Below are 19,729 nucleotides of genomic sequence, written 5' to 3'. Positions count from 1 at the left end.
AGGGGTGAAAGTCGTTTTAAAAAAAATCCCGTTATGGTACCTTTTTTTTTTTTAAATGGGCCTAATTGTAAAGACATGACATTTAACTGTAAAAATTTATGACCTTTTAGTGTGGCATGAACACAACCAGTCCTGATGTTTTCAAACAAATCACTTCAAAAAGTAGGCTACCTGCACCCGTTCATCCACTCTAAAGTAATTCCAGCATCTGAAACAGTGCACTGTGCACCTGCCATTTGATGAATGGAAAGAGACGTCTATTAAAACACCAACAAGTATTATGTCATACGGTGATTGTCATTAGGCACATTTGTAGCCTCACTTGATTGACGGGTACACTGCTGTCTGTCTTGGCCCCAGCCAATCATCTCTGCTTTGGCAAAAATGTTGTACATCGATCCACACCGCAGTTTGGAACGTAGCCTATACCATCGGTTTTCAAGTCCATTTGCAAATGTTTTCATGCTGCTGACAGGCAGTAATGATAAATGATGGTGTAATAGCCTAAATCTTTGCCATCTTTGTTTTAATTATTATGATATGCTCATGTTCTACCGGAGTACCTCCACTATTTCTTTCTGACTGTACTCCGCAACGGACCGGCATTCTTTATCTGATACCAATATCATTAGGTCATTTACCTTACCAGTTGAACATAACTATGCAAGGCTTGAAATGAAAACTGGTGCTCCAGAATAATCACCGTCCTACATCTGCATTAGAAAATATATGACTTTTTCTTAGCTACTAACTAATCTTCCATAAATCTTAAACTAATCCCTGCCCCCCACGCACACACACACACACAGTCTCCCTTGGTATCTCCATGGAGTCGGCTTAAGGACGCCAGCTGTTTAATGAAACCATGAGCACCGTGCAATCAAGCCACGCATTGTGGGTAGGAGGCACCCCGAGTGTGGGGCATTAACGTCAGGAGGTGCAGCGCGACAAAGAGCCATCTTCAATCTCATTTTGTCAGGATTGGAAGGATTTATTTGAGCCCCGAAGGATGTGCCAGTGCAATTTCAAAATAAATCAAGACAATGCACTACAGATGACAAATCAAGATAATACACTCCAAAACAAGGACATGGAAAAAGGGAGAGAAGGCATGCGGTAGGTAGTGCTGGATTGAGTCCGAGTGGAGTTGGGCCCAGTTGGATTAGTTTAGACAGAAAATGGAGGGTGATTTAAAGTGATGGGGGAAGATGGATGTGCTGCTCTCCTTCTCCTCCCCTGCGTCTTCCTTCTCTTCTTTGGTTTCTTGTTCTTTCTCAACCGTGGTTTATGAGCAGGGTCTGTGGACAAGGCACAGCAAGTGACCGTCAGTCATTCAGTCTATAGACATGGGCAAAGACACAAATGCAAAAATCACAAAGACGTTATCATACTCACAATCTCACAATGTACTTACACGCTCATTCAAACTGTAAGAAATTGTAGTCCTCCCCTCCTCCCTTACACACTCCCTCAAAACAGGAGGATTCTACATTGGTGTTCCGCCAAGACTCCAAAAGAAAACAAAAGCTCTCTAGCTCACCACACAGACTGAGTAATGACTACGTCCACACACACACACACACACTACAACCCATAGCCATAAAATACAGGTGGATAAATGCTGATCGCCGTTCACGGTGAGTAAAGTAACTCCCTATACTTTGAACATTTTTATGCGAAAGGTAGGTAAACGTTTGCGCAAAATAATAAAAACGGCATTTACCCTCCACTACACCATTGCATATGAGCTGCTGTATACTCACCCTATCCACAATAAACCCCTAAGACCCTACCCCCATGTACTTCTGAAAGAAATATTGTAAGCAATATGGTGAAAATGACGATTCCACCTTGCCCATCAAAGGTGGGAGTTATAGCCTTATTGCTAGTACCTATCCAATTCTTTTTTAGACTTATCTGATAATGGGTACAGTCACAGGCTGATAGGCAATAGCGCACGCAGTCACACACACACTCTTCACTGACTCACTGGCTTTTCTCTCGGAAAAACTAAAATAATAGAAAGGAAAATCAATATCTGTCTTCTCTCGTCTGCACTAACAACAGATTCTCTCAGAATCAGTCAGTCACCAGCAAACCATCCAGCCAGTCATCTACAGTGGGCTCCAAAATATCTGCACCCCTGACTGGCAATGCACATACAATACTTAAAAAAATATAAACAATATAATTGTAAAGATAAACTCAAAATACCAACATGTGAGAAATACTGTACTTTATTGTTTCAATGGAACCAACCAAAATCATACAATTATTTAATACCAAATAAATTTCACCAAAATCAAGGTTTCATAATTATTTGTGCAACCGCCTCTTGCAAGGATAACAGCATGGAGTCTTTTCCTGTAATGTTTGACGAGGTTAAGGAACACATTTGGAGGGATTTTGGACCATTCGTCTATGCAGATCCTTTCAAGATCCTTCACATTCTTGGGTTTGCGCTTATCAACTGCCCTCTTCAACTCAGCCCACAGGTTTTCGATTGGATTGAGGTCCGGCGACTGAGATGGCCATGGCAGAACATTGATTTTGATGTCACAGAACCATTTCTGTGTGGATCTTGAGGTATGTTTTGGGTCATTGTCTTGTTGGAAAGTACGGCTAAGTCCCAGCCTTCTTTCTGGCAGAGGCAACCAGACTGTCAGCCAAAATTGCCTGATACTTGGTGGAATTCATTATGCCATCAATCTTAACCAGTGCCTCTGAACCTCTGGAATTAAAACAGCCCCAAAACATATTTGACCCACCACCATATTTCACTGTGGGTATGAGGTGCCTCTCCTTGTATGCATCTCTGTTTTGACGCCAAACATGCCGATGCTGTATCTAACCAAAACGTTCCATTTTGGTCTAATCTGACCAGAGCACCTTCTTCCAGTCATATTTTAAATGACGTTTGGCAAACTCCAAGCGTTTGCGTCTGTGTCTTGGGGTCATTAAGGGCTTTCTTCTGGCAACCCTTCCAAAGAACCTGTGGTTGTAGCAGTGGCGTCTGATGGTGCTTTTTTAAACCTGGTGACCCCAAGGCCTGCAATTCTTTCACAGTGATTCTTGGGGATTTTGTTGCTTCTCTCACCATCCTCCTCCCAATCCTGGGGGGCAAAATGCATTTGCGTCCTCTACCCATGAGGTTTTCAACGGTTCCATATCTTTTAATTTGTGTATAATTGCCCTGACAGTGCTCAGTGGTATATTCAATCGTTTGTGGATCTTCTTGTACCCATCACCAGATTTATGGCGGTCTACGACCATCTGTCCTTTTTGAACTGCCAGTTCTTTTCTTTTCTTCATGGTGTTGGATGACAAAGGGATATTGCATGCGTGTTACCTCATTTTTATACCCTAGTGAAACAGGAAGTGATGTAATGGCTCAATATAGTTCCTTAAATAACTGGAATTTAATTCCTGGTTTAATTTTGGTAGATGTTATCTGCATTTAAGGGTGTCATCTAATATTTAAGGGTGCCATTCATTGTGATACCTTGATTTGGAGGACATTGATTTGGAATTAAATCAATAAATTATTTTGGTGGGTCCATTGAAACATTAACAAAGTACAGTATTTCGAGTTTCTCTTTATAATTATATTGTTTATATTTTTTTTAAGTATTGTTTGTGCATTGCCAGTCAGAGGTGCCAGTAATTTGAGCCCACTGTATTGATTCAGTCAGTCAATTAGCCAATCTGCCAGATAGTCAGTCAGTCACATACTCATTCAGGAAATAGTAATTTAGTGAATCAGATAGTAAGTCCATTATACACTTGTAATCAGTTAGTTAAACATATAGCAAGTCCATTATACACTTGTATTCAGTTAGTGAATCAGATACTGACTGAATATGTAACTTGTGTAGTAAGTCATCAATTAAATCCAAATGGTAGAAGTTACCAGTCCTGAATAACATGTTAAGATAAAAACATTTGCAGTGCTTTGAACCACAACAGTTGGTTACAGTACTGTGGGAAGAGAGAGAGACGATCAGGCCATTCACACAAGTAAAGGTGACCTTGGCTGCAGTCAAAATGACTGGAGACAGTGATGATGATGACAGATGAAAAGGAGACACCACACATGCCAATGGCTGAAGCATGTGTGTGTAAAAGACAATTTACTCTTGATCTGAAAACGTGGTCGGAGGCACCGTATGGAGGGTGTGACGCAATTGCGGAGCCTCTAGAGGCATGAGGGGCCAAATAGAGCTCCTTACCGCATCGCCGTGTGCCTCCCAAATTTGGTAACAATGCGGAGGGCTCCGCATAGCTCCGCATTGACATGATTGGTTGACGGTAGGTGGGGGTGCGAGGTCCAGTATAAATACAGATTCACTTCCTTGACAACAGCTCTGCTCAGTGAAGCGCAAGAAGTATAAATGCCCTGACTTCTGCAGTGGCCGTATCGCAGTAAATGCTCTACAGCCACTGCAGACGTAGGATTAACCATGCATAGGGTTGTTGTGGTGACTGTATTACCGCCACACCGGTGGTCACGAGTCAAGAAGGCAGTCAAATTCCATGTGACCATTTAGTCACGGTAATTAGGCTTCTCCAAACTCTGATGCTGCTGATGGTCATTAGTAGCCTACCAAACTTGCTAACTGCCTGGTACTCAGCACTCTATTGTCCCTCTAATCACTCTGACATCAATGCAAATGTAATCGAACATCTAAATCAAACACTCCATGAGAGCCCATGAGCTCAAGTTGAGCAACATTTCTATAGGCTGTGCAATTGCGCGAGAAAACAGAGTGATGGCCTCTATTAAAAAAGGAGGATCCCATCACTTTCTATACGCCAGGCCTACTATATTTGTAAACTTTACTATTTTTTTTATTTCACCTTTATTTAACCAGGTAGGCCAGTTGAGAACAAGTTCTCATTTACAACTGTGACCTGGCCAACATAAAGCACAGCAGTGCAACAAAAACAACATCACAGTTACACATGGGAATAAACAAACGTACAGTCAATAACACAATAGAACATCTGTATACAATGTGTGCAAATGAAGTAAGGAGGTAATGCAATAAATAGGCCATAGTGGCGAAGTAATGACATCGCCGAAGTCAAGGATTGGCAGGATAGTCAGTTTTACGAGGGTATGTTTGGCAGCATGAGTGAAGTAGGCTATGTTGTGAAATAGGAAGCCAATTCTAGAATTCATTTTGGATTGGAGATGCTTAATGTGAGTCAGGAGAGTTTACAGTCTAAGCAGACACCTAGGTATTTGTAGTTGTCCACATAACCGTCCAGAGTAGTGAAGCTAGGCGGGCGGGCGGGTAGCGATCGGTTGAAGAGCATGCATTTAGTTTTACTAGCGTTTAAGAGCAGTTGGAGGCCACAGAAGGAGTGTTGTATGGCATTGAAGCTTGTTTGTAGGTTTGTAACACAGTGTCCAAAGAAGGGCCAGATGTATACAGAATGGTATCGTCTGCGTAGAGGTGGATCAGAGAATCACCCGCAGCAAGAGCGTCATCATTGATATATACAGAGAAAAGAGTCAGCCCGAGAATTGAACCCTGTGGCACCCCCATAGAGACTGCCAGAGGTCCGGACAACAGGCCCTCCGATTTGACACACTGAACTCTATCTGAGAAGTAGTTGGTGAACCAGGCGAAGCAGTCATTAGAGAAACCAAGGCTGTTGAGTCTGCCGATAAGAATACAGTGATTGACAGAGTCAAAAGCCTTGGCCAGGTCAATGAAGATGGCTGCACAGTACTGTCTTTTATCGATGGTGGTTATGATATCGTTTAGGACCTTGAGCGTGGCTGAGGTGTGCCCGTGACCAGCTCAGAAACCAGATTGCATAGTGGAGAAGGTACGGTGGGATTCGAGATGGTCGGTGATCTGTTTGTTCACTTGGCTTTCCAAGACTTTAGAAAGGCAGGATGGATATAGGACTGTAACAGTTTGGGTCTAGTGTCTCCCCCTTTGAAGAGGGTGATGACCGCGGCCGCTTTCCATCTTTAGGAATCTCAGACTATACGTAATGAACATACTAGTAATATTTAAAGCAAAATATTCAAATAAAATCCAACTTTATTTGTCACCTGCGCCGAATACAACATGTGTAGACCTTACCGTGAAATGCTTAATTACAAGCCCTTAACCAACAGTGCAGTTCAAGAAAGAGTTAAGAAAATATTTACCAAATAAACTAATGTAAAAAATTATTAAAAAGTAACACATTACAATAACAAGGCTATATACAGGGGGTACTGGTACCGAGTCAATGTGCGTGGGTACAGGTTAGTCGAGGTAATTTGTACATGTAGGTAGGGGTAAAGTGACTATGCATAGATAATAAACAGCGAGTAGCTAGGGGTCAATGTAATAGTTCGGTGGCCATTTGATTAATTGTTCAGCAGTCTTATGCCTTGGGGGTAGAAGCTGTTGAGGAGCCAATTGGACCTAGACTTGGCCCTGCGGTACTGCTTGCCGTGCGGTAGCAGAGAAAACAGTCTATGACTTGGGTGACTGGAGTCTCTGACAATTTTATGGGCTTTCCTCTGACACCGCCTATTATATAGGTCCTGGATGGCAGGAAGCTTGGCCCCAGTGATGTGATGTTGCTTATCTTTACAACAGGAGTATAGCCTACCTGGTTGGCATGAAAATGAACCACAGGAAAAGCATCCTCCCTTTGATGTTTAAGTGCAGAGATGACATGTATTTTTTCCCAAGCCCGTTTTGAGACAGGTGCATGAGAATGGTCCATAATTATACTGCGCTTATAATGTTAATAAATAGTCTAACAGTTTTTAAACATTTTAAGCTAAACGTTCTGTTGCATCAGCCTCATTGTGTAAACATGTTTTTGTTGTTGATGCTAGTGGTTGTATTCATTTGTGATCTATCGCATCCCACAACTATGTTTGGAATATTTATTTCTCGCACAGAATAGGTCAACATTTGTACTATGGGGATAGTAGATTGACATAGGCTAGTGCTTTTGCTGTTCGTAAGGCCTACTCATCTTGGCTGACGAAATGTAAATGTGGACAGTTCTTCCAAAATCTTCAATATGCACCTCGAAATTGAATAAGGATGAGCGCAGTTGCATCCCCGATGTAGCCTGTGAGAAAGACCCGATCACGTGATGGAGAGCTGTGTGAGTGAGATGAGGTGCACTCCCTTTAAGAGTGTGCTCCTAATCTCAGCTCGTTACCTGTATAAAAGACACCTGGGAGCCAGAAATCTTTCTGATTGAGAGGGGGTCAAATACTTATTTCCCTCATTAAAATGCAAATCAATTTATAACATTTTTGACATGCGTTTTTCTGGATTTTTGTTGTTATTCTCTCACTGTTCAAATAAACCTACCATTAAAATTATAGACTGATCATTTCTTTGTCAGTGGGCAAACGTACAAAATCAGCAGGGGATCAAATATTTTTTTCCCCCACTGTATATGCTTAATTTAGAGTTATTAATATAACTTTAGTTGTTCTACAAACGTTGGGCTGTATGTTTTGATTTTCAATACATTGTAAGGCTGCATGATGCGACTAATTATGATTTGAAAAAGTAAGACACCTGTCCACAGAAGCAACTCAATCAATCAGATTCCAAACTCTCCACCATGGCCAAGACCAAAGAGCTCTCCAAGGATGTCAGGGACAAGATTGTAGACCTACACAAGGCTGGAATGGGCTACAAGACCATCGCCAAGCAGCTTGGTGAGAAGGTGACAACAGTTGGTGTGATTATTCGCAAATGGAAGAAACACAAAAGAACTGTCAATCTCCCTCGGCCTGGGGCTCCATGCAAGATCTCACCTCGTGGAGTTGCAATGATCATGAGAACGGTGAGGAATCAGCCCAGAACTACACGGGAGGATCTTGTCAATGATCTCAAGGCAGCTGGGACCATAGTGACTAAGAAAACAATTGGTAACACACTACGCCGTGAAGTACTGAAATCCTGCAGCGCCCGCAAGGTCCCCCTGCTCAAGAAAGCACATATACATGCCCGTCTGAAGTTTGCCAATGAAAATCTGAATGATTCAGAGGACAACTGGGTGAAAGTGTTGTGGTCAGATGAGACCAAAATGGAGCTCTTTGGCATCAACTAAACGTGTTTGGAGGAGGAGGAATGCTGCCTATGACCCCAAGAACACCATCCCCACCGTCAAACATGGAGGTGGAAACATGCTTTGGGGGTGTTTTTCTGCTAAGGGGACAGGACAACTTTACCGCATCAAAGGGACGATGGACGGGGCCATGTACCATCAAATCTTGGGTGAGAACCACCTTCCCTCAGCCAGGGCATTGAAAATGAGTCTTGGATGGGTATTCCAGCATGACAATGACCCAAAACACACTGCCAAGGCAACAAAGGAGTGGCTCAAGAAGAAGCACATTAAGGTCCTGGAGTGGCCTAGCCAGTCTCCAGACCTTAATCCCATAGAAAATCTGTGGAGGGAGCTGAAGGTTCGAGTTGCCAAACGTCAGCCTCGAAACCTTAATGACTTGGAGAAGATCTGCAAAGAGGAGTGGGACAAAATTCCTCCTGAGATGTGTGCAAACCTGGTGGCCAACTACAAGAAACGTCAGACCTCTGTGATTGCCAACAAGGGTTTTGCCACTAAGTACTAAGTCATGTTTTGCAGAGGGGTCAAATACTTATTTCCCTCATTAAAATGCAAATCAATTTATAACATTTTTGACATGTGTTTTTCTGGATTTGTTTGTTGTTATTCTGTCTCTCGCTGTTCAAATAAACCTACCATTAAAATTATAGACTGATCATTTCTTTGTCAGTGGGCAAACGTACAAAATCAGCAGGGGATCAAATACTTTTTTCCCCTCACTGTAGGAGTACCTATTTCTTTGTTAACCGCTCCACACAGAATAGCCGCATGTGGGCACTCCCTCAAATCGTTTGAAGCAAATATCCTTTCTATTTTATTCAGCTTTGTTCAATTGTATTCTTAATATAAAATATTACCACGGAATTCTAAGCAAATCTTGTCTGCTAAATGAGCTAGTGTAGCCTACACCCATACGGCATAGCCAGATCAGGACAACTCAGAGTATGCTATTCTGTTCTTCTGAAATATACTACATTTTCTTCATATCATGTTTCTTTAGACTTGTCTCAAATAAATAATGGATTTATTGTGATGGTGTAGGCTATATTATATGGATTTATTAGACTTTTTAAAATGTAGATGTTCCAAAGGTCTGCATCGGTGGCTTGTAGGCTGTGTGTAGAATCCAGAAGATGCTAAATGTGTTTATGTTCATTTACGGTCAATTACCGTGAGACCGAAAGTTATTTGCTTGACAATAACCAACTGACGAAATTTCGTGACCACCACAGGCCTAACCATGCAGAGCCTTTTAGCGTCTGTGTGTCTGTGTGTGTGTGTGTGCATGCATGCGCTTCATCACCATCCTACAGTCACACAGATCATCACCACCCATCTAAATGAATGGACCTGATCACATGACATGCAATTACCTGACTGAGAATCATACATTAAGGAGATGGCTGTTCATAGGTTTCAGTATGGATTGCATACTGTCGTGGTGTGACTGATAGAGTGCGTGTGTGTATTGGCTTGAGTGTTCTACTGTGCTCCTTGTCCTGAACGGGGAAGAATTTATCATATGAGTGGCGGCAGACAGACAGGCTCTCTTTTCCCCTCCTCTCCGTCTTTTCCCATCCTCTTTCCCCTCCTTTCTCTCTTTCCCCTCCTCTCTCTCTTTTTCCTATTCTCTGTCTTTTTCCTCTGTCATTGTGCTGTATAAATACCATCTGAAACCCATGAGAGACAAACAGTAACAGCAAACCTAGTCCACTTACATATAAAGGGGATTGATGAAAGGGGGCACTGTCTGCAATCTGTTGGCCATTTGAATCCTGTAGTGTTCATTCACACATGCACATGCATGGATGCACTCATGCCCAGAGTGTGCAAAGCTGTCATCAAGGCAAAGGGTGGCAACTTCGAAGAATCTAAAATCTAAAATATATTTTGATTTGTTTAACACTTTCTTGTCGACTACATGATTCCATATGTGTTATTTCATAGGTTTGATGCCTTCACTGTTATTCTACAATGTAGAAAATAGTAAAAAATAAATAAATTAGTAGGTGTGTCCAAACCTTTGACTGGTACTGTACACTCAACCTTGAATAACCTCAAAGTGAACACCACCATAAAGCTATTTCGGAAATCCACAGAATCTTAAGGTCTCTTCTCGCCACTGTCTTTTTATTTAACATCTATTAAGAAATCCAGCTCTCTCCTCCCCCCGTCACTTACTTTAATCTTTCCATTTATTTTATCAGCCGAGGGCAGAGCTTTCTAAATGGGTGAGTTGGGAGCCACTGGTGAGTTGTGTACAAATATTATTGGGTCACGGCTAAAGTCTGGCCCTATTCAATCAGACCGGCTATTCAGGTTACCTGGATGAGACGCGTGTGTGCACACCTGCAAGTGTTCATATCCCCATAACTGTGACGTCTACACCATCCCCACCCCTGAATAGTGCCAATTATTCTACATGCTAGTTCCAACGTCCCACTTACCCATCTAGTCACAATAGATACTGAGGGGCACTGGGAAACCCACTTACCCACCCCTAATGACAGTAGATACTGAGTGGCACTGGGAAACCCACTTACCCACCCCTAATGACAGTAGACACTGAGTGGCACTGGGAAAGCCACTTACCCACCCCTAATGACAGTAGATACTGAGTGGAACTGGGAAACCCACTTACCCACCCCTAATGACAGTAGATACTGAGTGGCACTGGGAAACCCACTTACCCACCCCTAATGACAGTAGATACTGAGTGGCACTGGGAAACCCACTTACCCACCTAATGACAGTAGATACTGAGTGGAACTGGGAAACCCACTTATCCACCTAATGACAGTATATACACTGAGTGGCACTGGGAAACCCACTTATCCACCTAATGACAGTATATACACTGAGTGGCACTGGGAAACCCACTTACCCACCCCTAATGACAGTATATAACGAGTGGCCCTGGGAAACCCACTTACCCACCTAATGACAGTAGATACTGGGTGGCCCTGGGAAACCCACTTACCCACCCCTAATGACAGTAGATACTGAGTGGCACTGGGAAACCCATTTACCCACCTAATGTCAGTAGATACTGAGTGGCACTGGGAAACCCACTTACCCACCTAATGACAGTAGATACTGAGTGGCACTGGGAAACCCACTTACCCACCCCTAATGACAGTAGATACTGAGTGGCACTGGGAAACCCACTTACCCACCCCTAATGACAGTAGATACTGAGTGGCACTGGGAAACCCACTTACCCACCCCTAATGACAGTAGATACTGAGTGGCACTGGGAAACCCACTTACCCACCCCTAATGACAGTAGATACTGAGTGGCACTGGGAAACCCACTTACCCACCTAATGACAGTAGATACTGAGTGGCACTGGGAAACCCACTTACCCACCTAATGACAGTAGATACTGAGTGGCACTGGGAAACCCACTTACCCACCTAATGACAGTAGATACTGAGTGGCACTGGGAAACCCACTTACCCACCTAATGACAGTAGATACTGAGTGGCACTGGGAAACCCACTTACCCACCTAATGACAGTAGATACTGAGTGGCACTGGGAAACCCACTTAATGACAGTAGATACTGAGTGGCACTGGGAAACCCACTTACCCAGCTCCATACTACAGAGACACTCACATTCGGTAAACGGTGTTGAAACGCTGTATTCAGGAGAGAGGTGAAGGGTTAAGTGTGTGAAATAGACTGAGACGGTGCCACCTGCAGCTGATGGGGTTTCAAAGGCCTCGCCGTTAGCATTAGCATGCTTCATAAGTGTTGTTTATGCTAGCCTTTGACTATGGAGGAGTTCCACACGCCTCTTGCTAAAGTGACGATTTTAAAAAGGACATTCTTGAATATGAGTTTTACTTTGCTGAGGTTGAGGCACGCGCACAAGTATACACAAACGCACGCACATGAACACACACCTGCCACACCCATCCTTGGGGAAGGTAAAAACCAATACAGAGAAGAAAAACTGCACCTCTCCCACTGACAGATGAAATAAGAACAACATAAAAGACGCCGTCTCCCCAGCTTTCAGAAAAGCGACGAGGAGACAAAAAAAACATGGCCGCACTAGGGTTCATGTGAGGAAGAAACGATAAGCCACCGCCTTGGTCCACTGACATTTCCCTGTGACCCACACCATGAGAAGGTCTCATATGCATGACAATAACCGACCGATGGGAAGGTGACAGGAGGTAAGACGGGAAACACTTGAAATGGTGGGCACATGAAGGGTTGTCACGGGATTGCCCTCTCTATCTTTTGTGGATGGAACAGAGAGAGGAGGGGACGGAGGAGGAAAGGGGGACAAGGCCCTCATCATCACAGGTCTGTCAATGACATAAAAGAGCACAGTGACAGGAAATGGGATGAACAGAGAGATGGAGATAATGATAAGCAAAGAGAAAGGCATAAATACACAATTTGAGATAGTTAGACATCGGACAGGCAAGCAGAAGCAGACAGATAGTCCAGACCTTCAGAATGAACTCAAAAAGGTCCACAGAACGGAGGAAACATCAATCAGACAAAGAGATGAAAAAGAAGCGTTTATTTTGTAGTAAGCCTCCTTTCAACATGCCTGAGTAGTGAAGAAAGAGGCCACTTTAAAATATCCTCACAAACACTCCAAAGAAAAATTATCAAAAGAGCTCCAAAGTTATATGGCAAAGTTTTCAATGCTGAGAGAGCTTGGGTGTCGAGCAACACATTGTTGCCCACCACAAAAGCAGAAGATTGCTGTGTCCAACGTTGCTGTTTCTCTTTAGTTGGATCCATATAGCTGAAAAGAGTGCGATATTTTTACTTTTTCTAACACTTCAGCAAAAAAATATATATAAAAAAATTATACGTCTACTGTTTTGTCTACAACTAATGTTATATTATGAAATTGGACCGAAGGCAATGGTTTTGTAGCTCACGATCTGCATCACTCTGTGGGGATGAGTCACCACCAAAATGGCTGCCGCGCTTTGTAGACACCAACTGGGTGACGCAGCTTGGCAGCCATTTTGTGAGAGAATGCTCACCGCATATTGAGTTGGACAGGTGAGAAGTTTTTGGAACCCATTTCCAGTTATGGGATGGTTAGATGGCATGGTTTAAATGAGAGGGCTCAGATTAAATATTTGGCTGGGACAATTCATTTAACATCCCAAGTCTTTCCAACATAATAATTGCTGCAGGTACATTAAGTGGCTGAAGAGAGCTAGGACATCAATACAAGTTCTGTTCGGTAACAGAGCACCATTTGCACCACAGTGTCCCCATCACAAAAACTGATGAATGGAAAATGTATTTGGGAGAGAACACTGACCCTTACCCACCTACACCAGCAAACTATTAAGCCTCAGTGTTCATTTGGATAGCCTTCTAGGAGGGGTTTGTATGCTTAAACTATCAACAGACCAGTGGCTTTGCTGAGTATTTAGCTTATCACCATCCACCTGGAGGTGGAATACCGTTGACAAAAAAATATGAGCGTCATTGCAAATAATGCCAGCGGACTGAACCCTGAGAAACATTGTCCAACTTGTTTGAGGTAATTGTGCACTTGTTGGCCTGGTAACTGCCGAAGAAAGGTAGAGTGGAAGATTTGTCAGCTAAGATAGTGACACTTTGTTGCATGTGCTGTCATCATTTGATAGACAGTCTGTGCATAGTCAGTTCAGCATATATATCTTCTGTAGAGGACTGCAAATACATGAAAATTAACTAGGCAAGTCAGTTAAGAACAAATTCGTATTTACAATGACGGCCTACTCTGGCCAAACCCGGACGACGCTGGGCCAATTGTGTGCCACCATATGGGACTCCCAATCACGGCCTGGTGTGATACAGCCTGGATTCGAACCAGGTACTATAGTGACACCTCTTGCACTGAGATGCAGTGCCTTTGACTGCTGTAACCATAACTACAGCAGTTCTCCACTTGAACCCCCATCCAAGCACTAACCATGCCAGGCAGCCCAGAATGTGCCAGCAGTGTTTATTTCGTCAACAAAAATAGTGACAAAAATTTTACCTATTATAAATATTACACCTATTTTTCAGTCGCAATTGACAAGACTAACTGACTTAATAGACCCAGAAAAAAACTACAACTAAACAAAACATATTTTTAATTTCAGTTGGACTAAAACGAAATGAGACAAAATTATCTCTGTGCAATATATCTATGTAGGCTGAATTAGGAATTTATGCAGAAAAATGTGTTGGTCGGACAAGGCTATGTATGTTGTGGACATGGAAGTCAATGATTGTGTCTGCTATAGGTTAATTAAGTGATAATGCCCGAGAAGCCAGTGTTTGGAGGATATATTGGCACGGGTGTTGTTCGGCCCGAGACAAAGTCTAATATATCCTCCAAACACCGGCTTTGAGGGCATTACCAACATATTAAATTCATATTAAATATTTTTTTTTATTAAAAACATTATTTTGATTAATTTATTCATACTATTTCATCCTGACACAAGATATAGTCCCAACAAATCTAGGGTTGCTACCCAAGCCGGCAGGTCGTTCGTTCTATCGGTTCGGGTGCTAGAGACGCGACCCAATCATTCAGTCTTTTTGTTCTGTATCTATGGACACGACCCAGTCGTTCATTCTAAATGTTCCATTAATATACTGGCTGGCAACGTTCTTATCCCTCGCTTGCTAGCTAGCCAACTACAGCCAACCGTCGCGTCAGACAGAATAACAGCAAAGTAGCAGCATTTGCATTTGTTTAAGCTGTTTTCTAGAGACATTTATTTGGATAACAATGAGCTAATGAGGCGCGATTTTGCCTGGCATAGAAAAGGGGCTCCTTCGTCAGGACACTGTTGTTCAGAGGATCTAGCCAATAACACAGTAACACAATCACTTCAAACTGAAGCCTGGAAAGACCGCTAACTAGCTGCACTTCGTTTTGTTTTACATTTTTCAATTGACATTTCTTTGTATATATCCATAAAATGATGCCAGCTGATTCAACACTGCCTGTCTGTCTTGTCCCGACACGTTCATTACCATGGGACAGCTGGAGACTGAATTTAAATATTGAAACAATGTTGCAAATGTCAGAGACAGACAGCAAGGTTTATACAAATCTCCGCTGTTGAAAACTAAATGTTAGTCTAAAAGAAATGTGAGAATGTCTAGATGCTTTTTATAGTGGAGATCAAGTGTATAAATTGCCTGGCTGAGCTGATGAGACAGTGGATTGTGCAGTCGGATGAAACAGAGTAAATAGGCATTTTAACATCATAGATTTAGCCGGTGGTAACTTGTGAAATAGACACCGGCTGGAATGTGGTTTTAACCAATCAGCATTCAAGATTAGACCAACCTGTTGTATAATGAGGCAATACAAATGTGATTTGACTAAAATGTGACTAAAATGAACAGGCATTTATTTGACTAAAATGGCCCACTGTTTGACAATAACTAGACTAAATCATAATTCAAATGACAAAAAATGATATTTTAGTCAAAATGACTAAGACTAGACAGAAAAAGAGTTCCAAAATGAATACTGTGTGTCAGGGGGGCCTTTCAACTGCCCCCAATAATCATTATTTCCTCCACTCAATCAATTACTATCCTCTCCCAAAAATGGATGAGAACACAAGGGAGCTACTGTACCACCGGCAATGAAGATGGCCCAACTCAAGCATGACGCCATGTTGAAAATGGGGACAACTGGGTCGAAAGCTGAATGGCAGCTTGGTTACCCCAGGGGCCTGAGAGCCAGCACCTTAGCTCAGCTAACACGTTAGCTTTAGCTAACATACGCTGCTGAACCATTCAAATGACTGAGAACAGGAGACAGACTTGCGAACCTAGCCTAGCCAAGGCGAAGCTAATGGCACTCACTAATGTGACAAAGTGTGGCGGGATGGACAGCGGAAAAGGTTTTTTTTTTTATCAGGAGGGAGGGATAGAGGGAGGGAAGTGGAGGAGAAGAGATTGATGAAAAGTGACAGAGGCAAGGAGGTCCAAGAAATGGTGGCTCAGAGCTGGAGGACAAATTGGGAAGGTGAGAAAGCGAGGAAATGGAGAAAGAGGAGGGAGAGCGAGAGAGAGATGATATGCAATGCTACAGTACATTGCTCTGAACTATTCAAACTTTGTATAAAGCCACACACTTTGACAACACGTAATCTGGCTTCCAACTTGCCTTGTCCTTCAACAGGTCACTACAGTAGCAGCATTCTGCTGTGCAGTTCAGTTGAGAATATCAACATAGAAGATAATAGTGATTTCTATCTTCTCCCTAACCAAGGCATACATCCCCATAACATAACATCTGGGCTTACTCCACTGTCCATGGTGACAACCGCATCCGTCTCCCATTACGATATGGTGAGTCAGTGAGTGAGTGGTCGGGATGAGAATCGCTACTTTTTCCTCCCGCAAGGGTCGTGTGGGCGCCAAGCCAATTCCTATTGGCTAACAGCCAGATAGGACTGCAGCAGCCAAGCTTTCAGTGCCAATACTCCTCCGCTCCCTCATTCCCTCATTCCATGAGGTGAGACAGAGTCAGAGACAGAGATTTCATCTTTGATTAGGGTTGAGGCCTCTCTCCCGGTCTTAATTTCCCTCACTCTCTCTCTTTCACTTTCTTTCCTCTCTGGTTCAATGTTATGCCATACTGAATCGGAATTAAACTAGCAGCTTGTGTTAAACATGCTTCTACTCCTTCAAAACACTCAATAACACAAAACATACACAGCCACACACACAGCCTTTTCAAAAATACAACTACTCTCATCTCAATATCCAGAACGGGTCTTTTGATAGAAGCTAAAAATGACTGATTGCCTTTTTTTGTGTGCTTTCCTTTGCTTTATTGTCAGTTTAAACCGTCAAATGCAGTCATTGTTGTTTGGTTTCTTTTATCTTTTCCTGGAAGTAAATCAGTGTTTTTCAGTCCCAATAACAATGTGCAAATTGGTTGATTCATTATTTGGTTTTGATGGAAAGAAGTGGAGATATGAGCACTTTGAGGAGGAACGCGATGTTGTTGAAATGCTTTCTGAATAGAATTGGCTGCAAAAAGAATGCATTTCAAAAGCACAGAGTGCCAAAATGGATTTTACCATGCTAATAAAGTGTCATTTCACTATCAAATTGTTCCAAAACACAGCGCACAGTTGGAGACTTCGAAGCAGCACATAAAAAAATTGCTCAAATGATGCAAATGTATTTACAGTAAACGATAAAGCGGCTTATTCGTCTGTGAAGTTAATCGATTTGGTAAAATGTTGTTTTGATAATGCCTGTACCACATAGTTCATTGTCCTGACATGCTCTGTATTGACGATGCATCTCCTAAGCTTTAACAACACTCCAGTATTCATAAGGTATAACACAACATTCGAAAACGCAACTAAAGAAACACTTCTTGGATTTTTAGGAAAAGGCACACACTATGAATGCATGATTCTATAATTGTTTGAGGGAAACATACATGGATAGAAACTAGTTAACACACACACACACACACACACACACCCCCTCCAGTGCATGCATACGCACAGCTGAAGAGCACACCCCGCCACACACACACACACACACACACAGAAACACCTCCCACTTCCCCGACCCACACACTGTTGCGTACCTTCTTGGCGGCTTGGATGCAGTCCATGTACTCCTTGGCCACGGTGGAGCAGTGGAGAGTCTGCTGCTGGTTCTCTCTGTAGCAGTGTAACACCTGGGCCTGCAGCTCAGGACAGATAGACACCGCAGGTCTGGGCCTGCATGGGAAGACACAGGAACAGGGAGGGAGTGTAAGTGCCCTGTGTGGCTCAGTTGGTAAGAGTGTGGCACTAGCAATGGCAGGGTTTCGGGTTCGATTCCTGCTGCGGTCACATACACCGAGTCTACAAACCATTTGGAACATCTTCTTAATATTGAGTTGCACCCCCTGCTGCCCTCAGAAACAGCCTCAATTCGTCGGGGCATGGACTCTACAAGTTGACGCCAATGCTTCCCACAGTTGTGTCAAGTTGGATGGATGTCCTTTGGGTGGTGGACCATTCTTGATACACATGGGAAACTGTTGCGTGTGAAAAACCCAGCAGCGCTGCAGTTCTTGACACATTCAAACCGGTGCGCCTGGCACCTACTATCATACCCCGTTCAAAGGCACTTGAATCTTTTGTCTCGCCCATTCACCCTCTGAATGGCACACATACACAGTTAATTCTTCAATTGTCTCAAGGCTTAAAAATCCTTCTTTAACCTGTCTCCTCGCCTTCATCTACACTGATTGAAATGGATTTAACAAGTGACATCAATAAGGGATCGTAGCTTTCACCTGGATTCACCTGGTCGGTCGATGTCATGAAAAGAGCAGGTGTTCCTAATGTTTTGTACACTCAGTGTATACTAAAATGCAGGCTTTGGATGCTTTGGATAAAAGCGTCCGAGTGGTATTATCATGATGACACACACACACACACACACACACACACACAGGGGGAAAAGGTATACTGTCGCTACCTCGTTTTCCAACCAAGATGCACGAATAAAGCAAACTGAACTTGTGACAGATACCGTCCTTAGCAACTCTTGGAGGACAATGGAAGACGAGAAGAAGAAAGAAAAAGAGTTCTAGCTACATCATGATTCAATCCGATGCGTTTCAGTGTGTACCGTAGCCTTCATCAAACGACATTGACATTCAAACGATCTGCATTGTCCTGACACACAGAATACGGCGGTGCCAAAGGCAAAGCAGCACAACTACGGTGGGGGATGTGTTTTAGAGGGCAGTTGCCGCATGTGGAACTCTACATGACATTTTGCAAGGCTTTCGAGGCACAATGAGTACAAACTGAAGAAAATGCTAAAACAGGGGAAAGCCGCTTATAGCTGAACGCCAGCCTCTCGCTCACTCTCTCCACACACACACACACACTTACCCACGCTTAAACACACAATTACACACACACAGGTGTGGTAATCCTACATGAGGGTAATCCTTGAGTGCTCTGTTGCTCATGGTGGTTCACCCGCTGTTGTGACAGAGCCCGCACTAGTAGTACACCAAGGTGAGGACAGAGATACACACGGGCTCACTCACTCACGTGGAATATATAATCAACAATGTACAGTAAACATTACACTTACAAAAGAATAAAAGACATTTCAAATGTCATATTACGTATATATGCAGTGTTGTAATGACGTGCAAATAGAGTAAAGTACAAAAAGGGAAAATAAATATAGGTTGCATTTACAATGGTGTTTGTTCTTCACTGGCTGCTGTGATGGCACACTGTGGTATTTCATCCAATCGATACGGGAGTTTCTTTGCGGGTGTGTTGTAATCGAAAGGGAAATATGTGTCTCTAATATGGTCATACATTTGGCAGGAGTTTAGGAAGTGCAGCTCAGTTTCCACCTCATTTTGTGGGCAGTGTGCGCATCGCTTGTCTTCTCTTGAGAGACAGGTCTGCCTTCGGCGGCCTTTCTCTATAGCAAGTCTATACACAGTCAAAGATTTCCTTCATTTTGGGTCAGTCACAGTGGTCAGATATTCTACCAGTGTGTACTCTATGTTTAGGTCCAAATAGCATTCTAGTTCGCTCTTTTTTTGTAAATTCTTTCCAATGTGTCAAGAAATTATC

At 42.9% G+C, this 19,729-nt stretch overlaps 1 protein-coding gene across 2 annotated transcripts in view; it reads right to left on the bottom strand.

Moving 5' to 3' along the window:
• Positions 1–970: 970 nt before the first annotated feature.
• chchd6b (coiled-coil-helix-coiled-coil-helix domain containing 6b) overlaps positions 971–19,729 on the bottom strand; it is a 54,782-nt gene continuing 36,023 nt past the window's right edge. For both annotated transcript variants that reach the window (XM_014132081.2, XM_014132082.2), the window contains 2 exons: positions 17,716–17,851; positions 971–1,298 (listed from right to left, as the gene is read on the bottom strand). In XM_014132081.2, the coding sequence (XP_013987556.1) occupies positions 1,275–1,298; positions 17,716–17,851 (160 nt within the window). In that variant the 3' untranslated portion in view covers positions 971–1,274. The remainder of the gene's footprint in view (positions 1,299–17,715; positions 17,852–19,729) is intronic.

Source organism: Salmo salar, chromosome ssa12 (assembly GCF_905237065.1).
Source record: "Salmo salar chromosome ssa12, Ssal_v3.1, whole genome shotgun sequence".
NCBI classification, from domain to species: Eukaryota; Metazoa; Chordata; class Actinopteri; order Salmoniformes; family Salmonidae; genus Salmo; species Salmo salar.
This window is presented reverse-complemented; position numbering and strand designations above follow the sequence as displayed.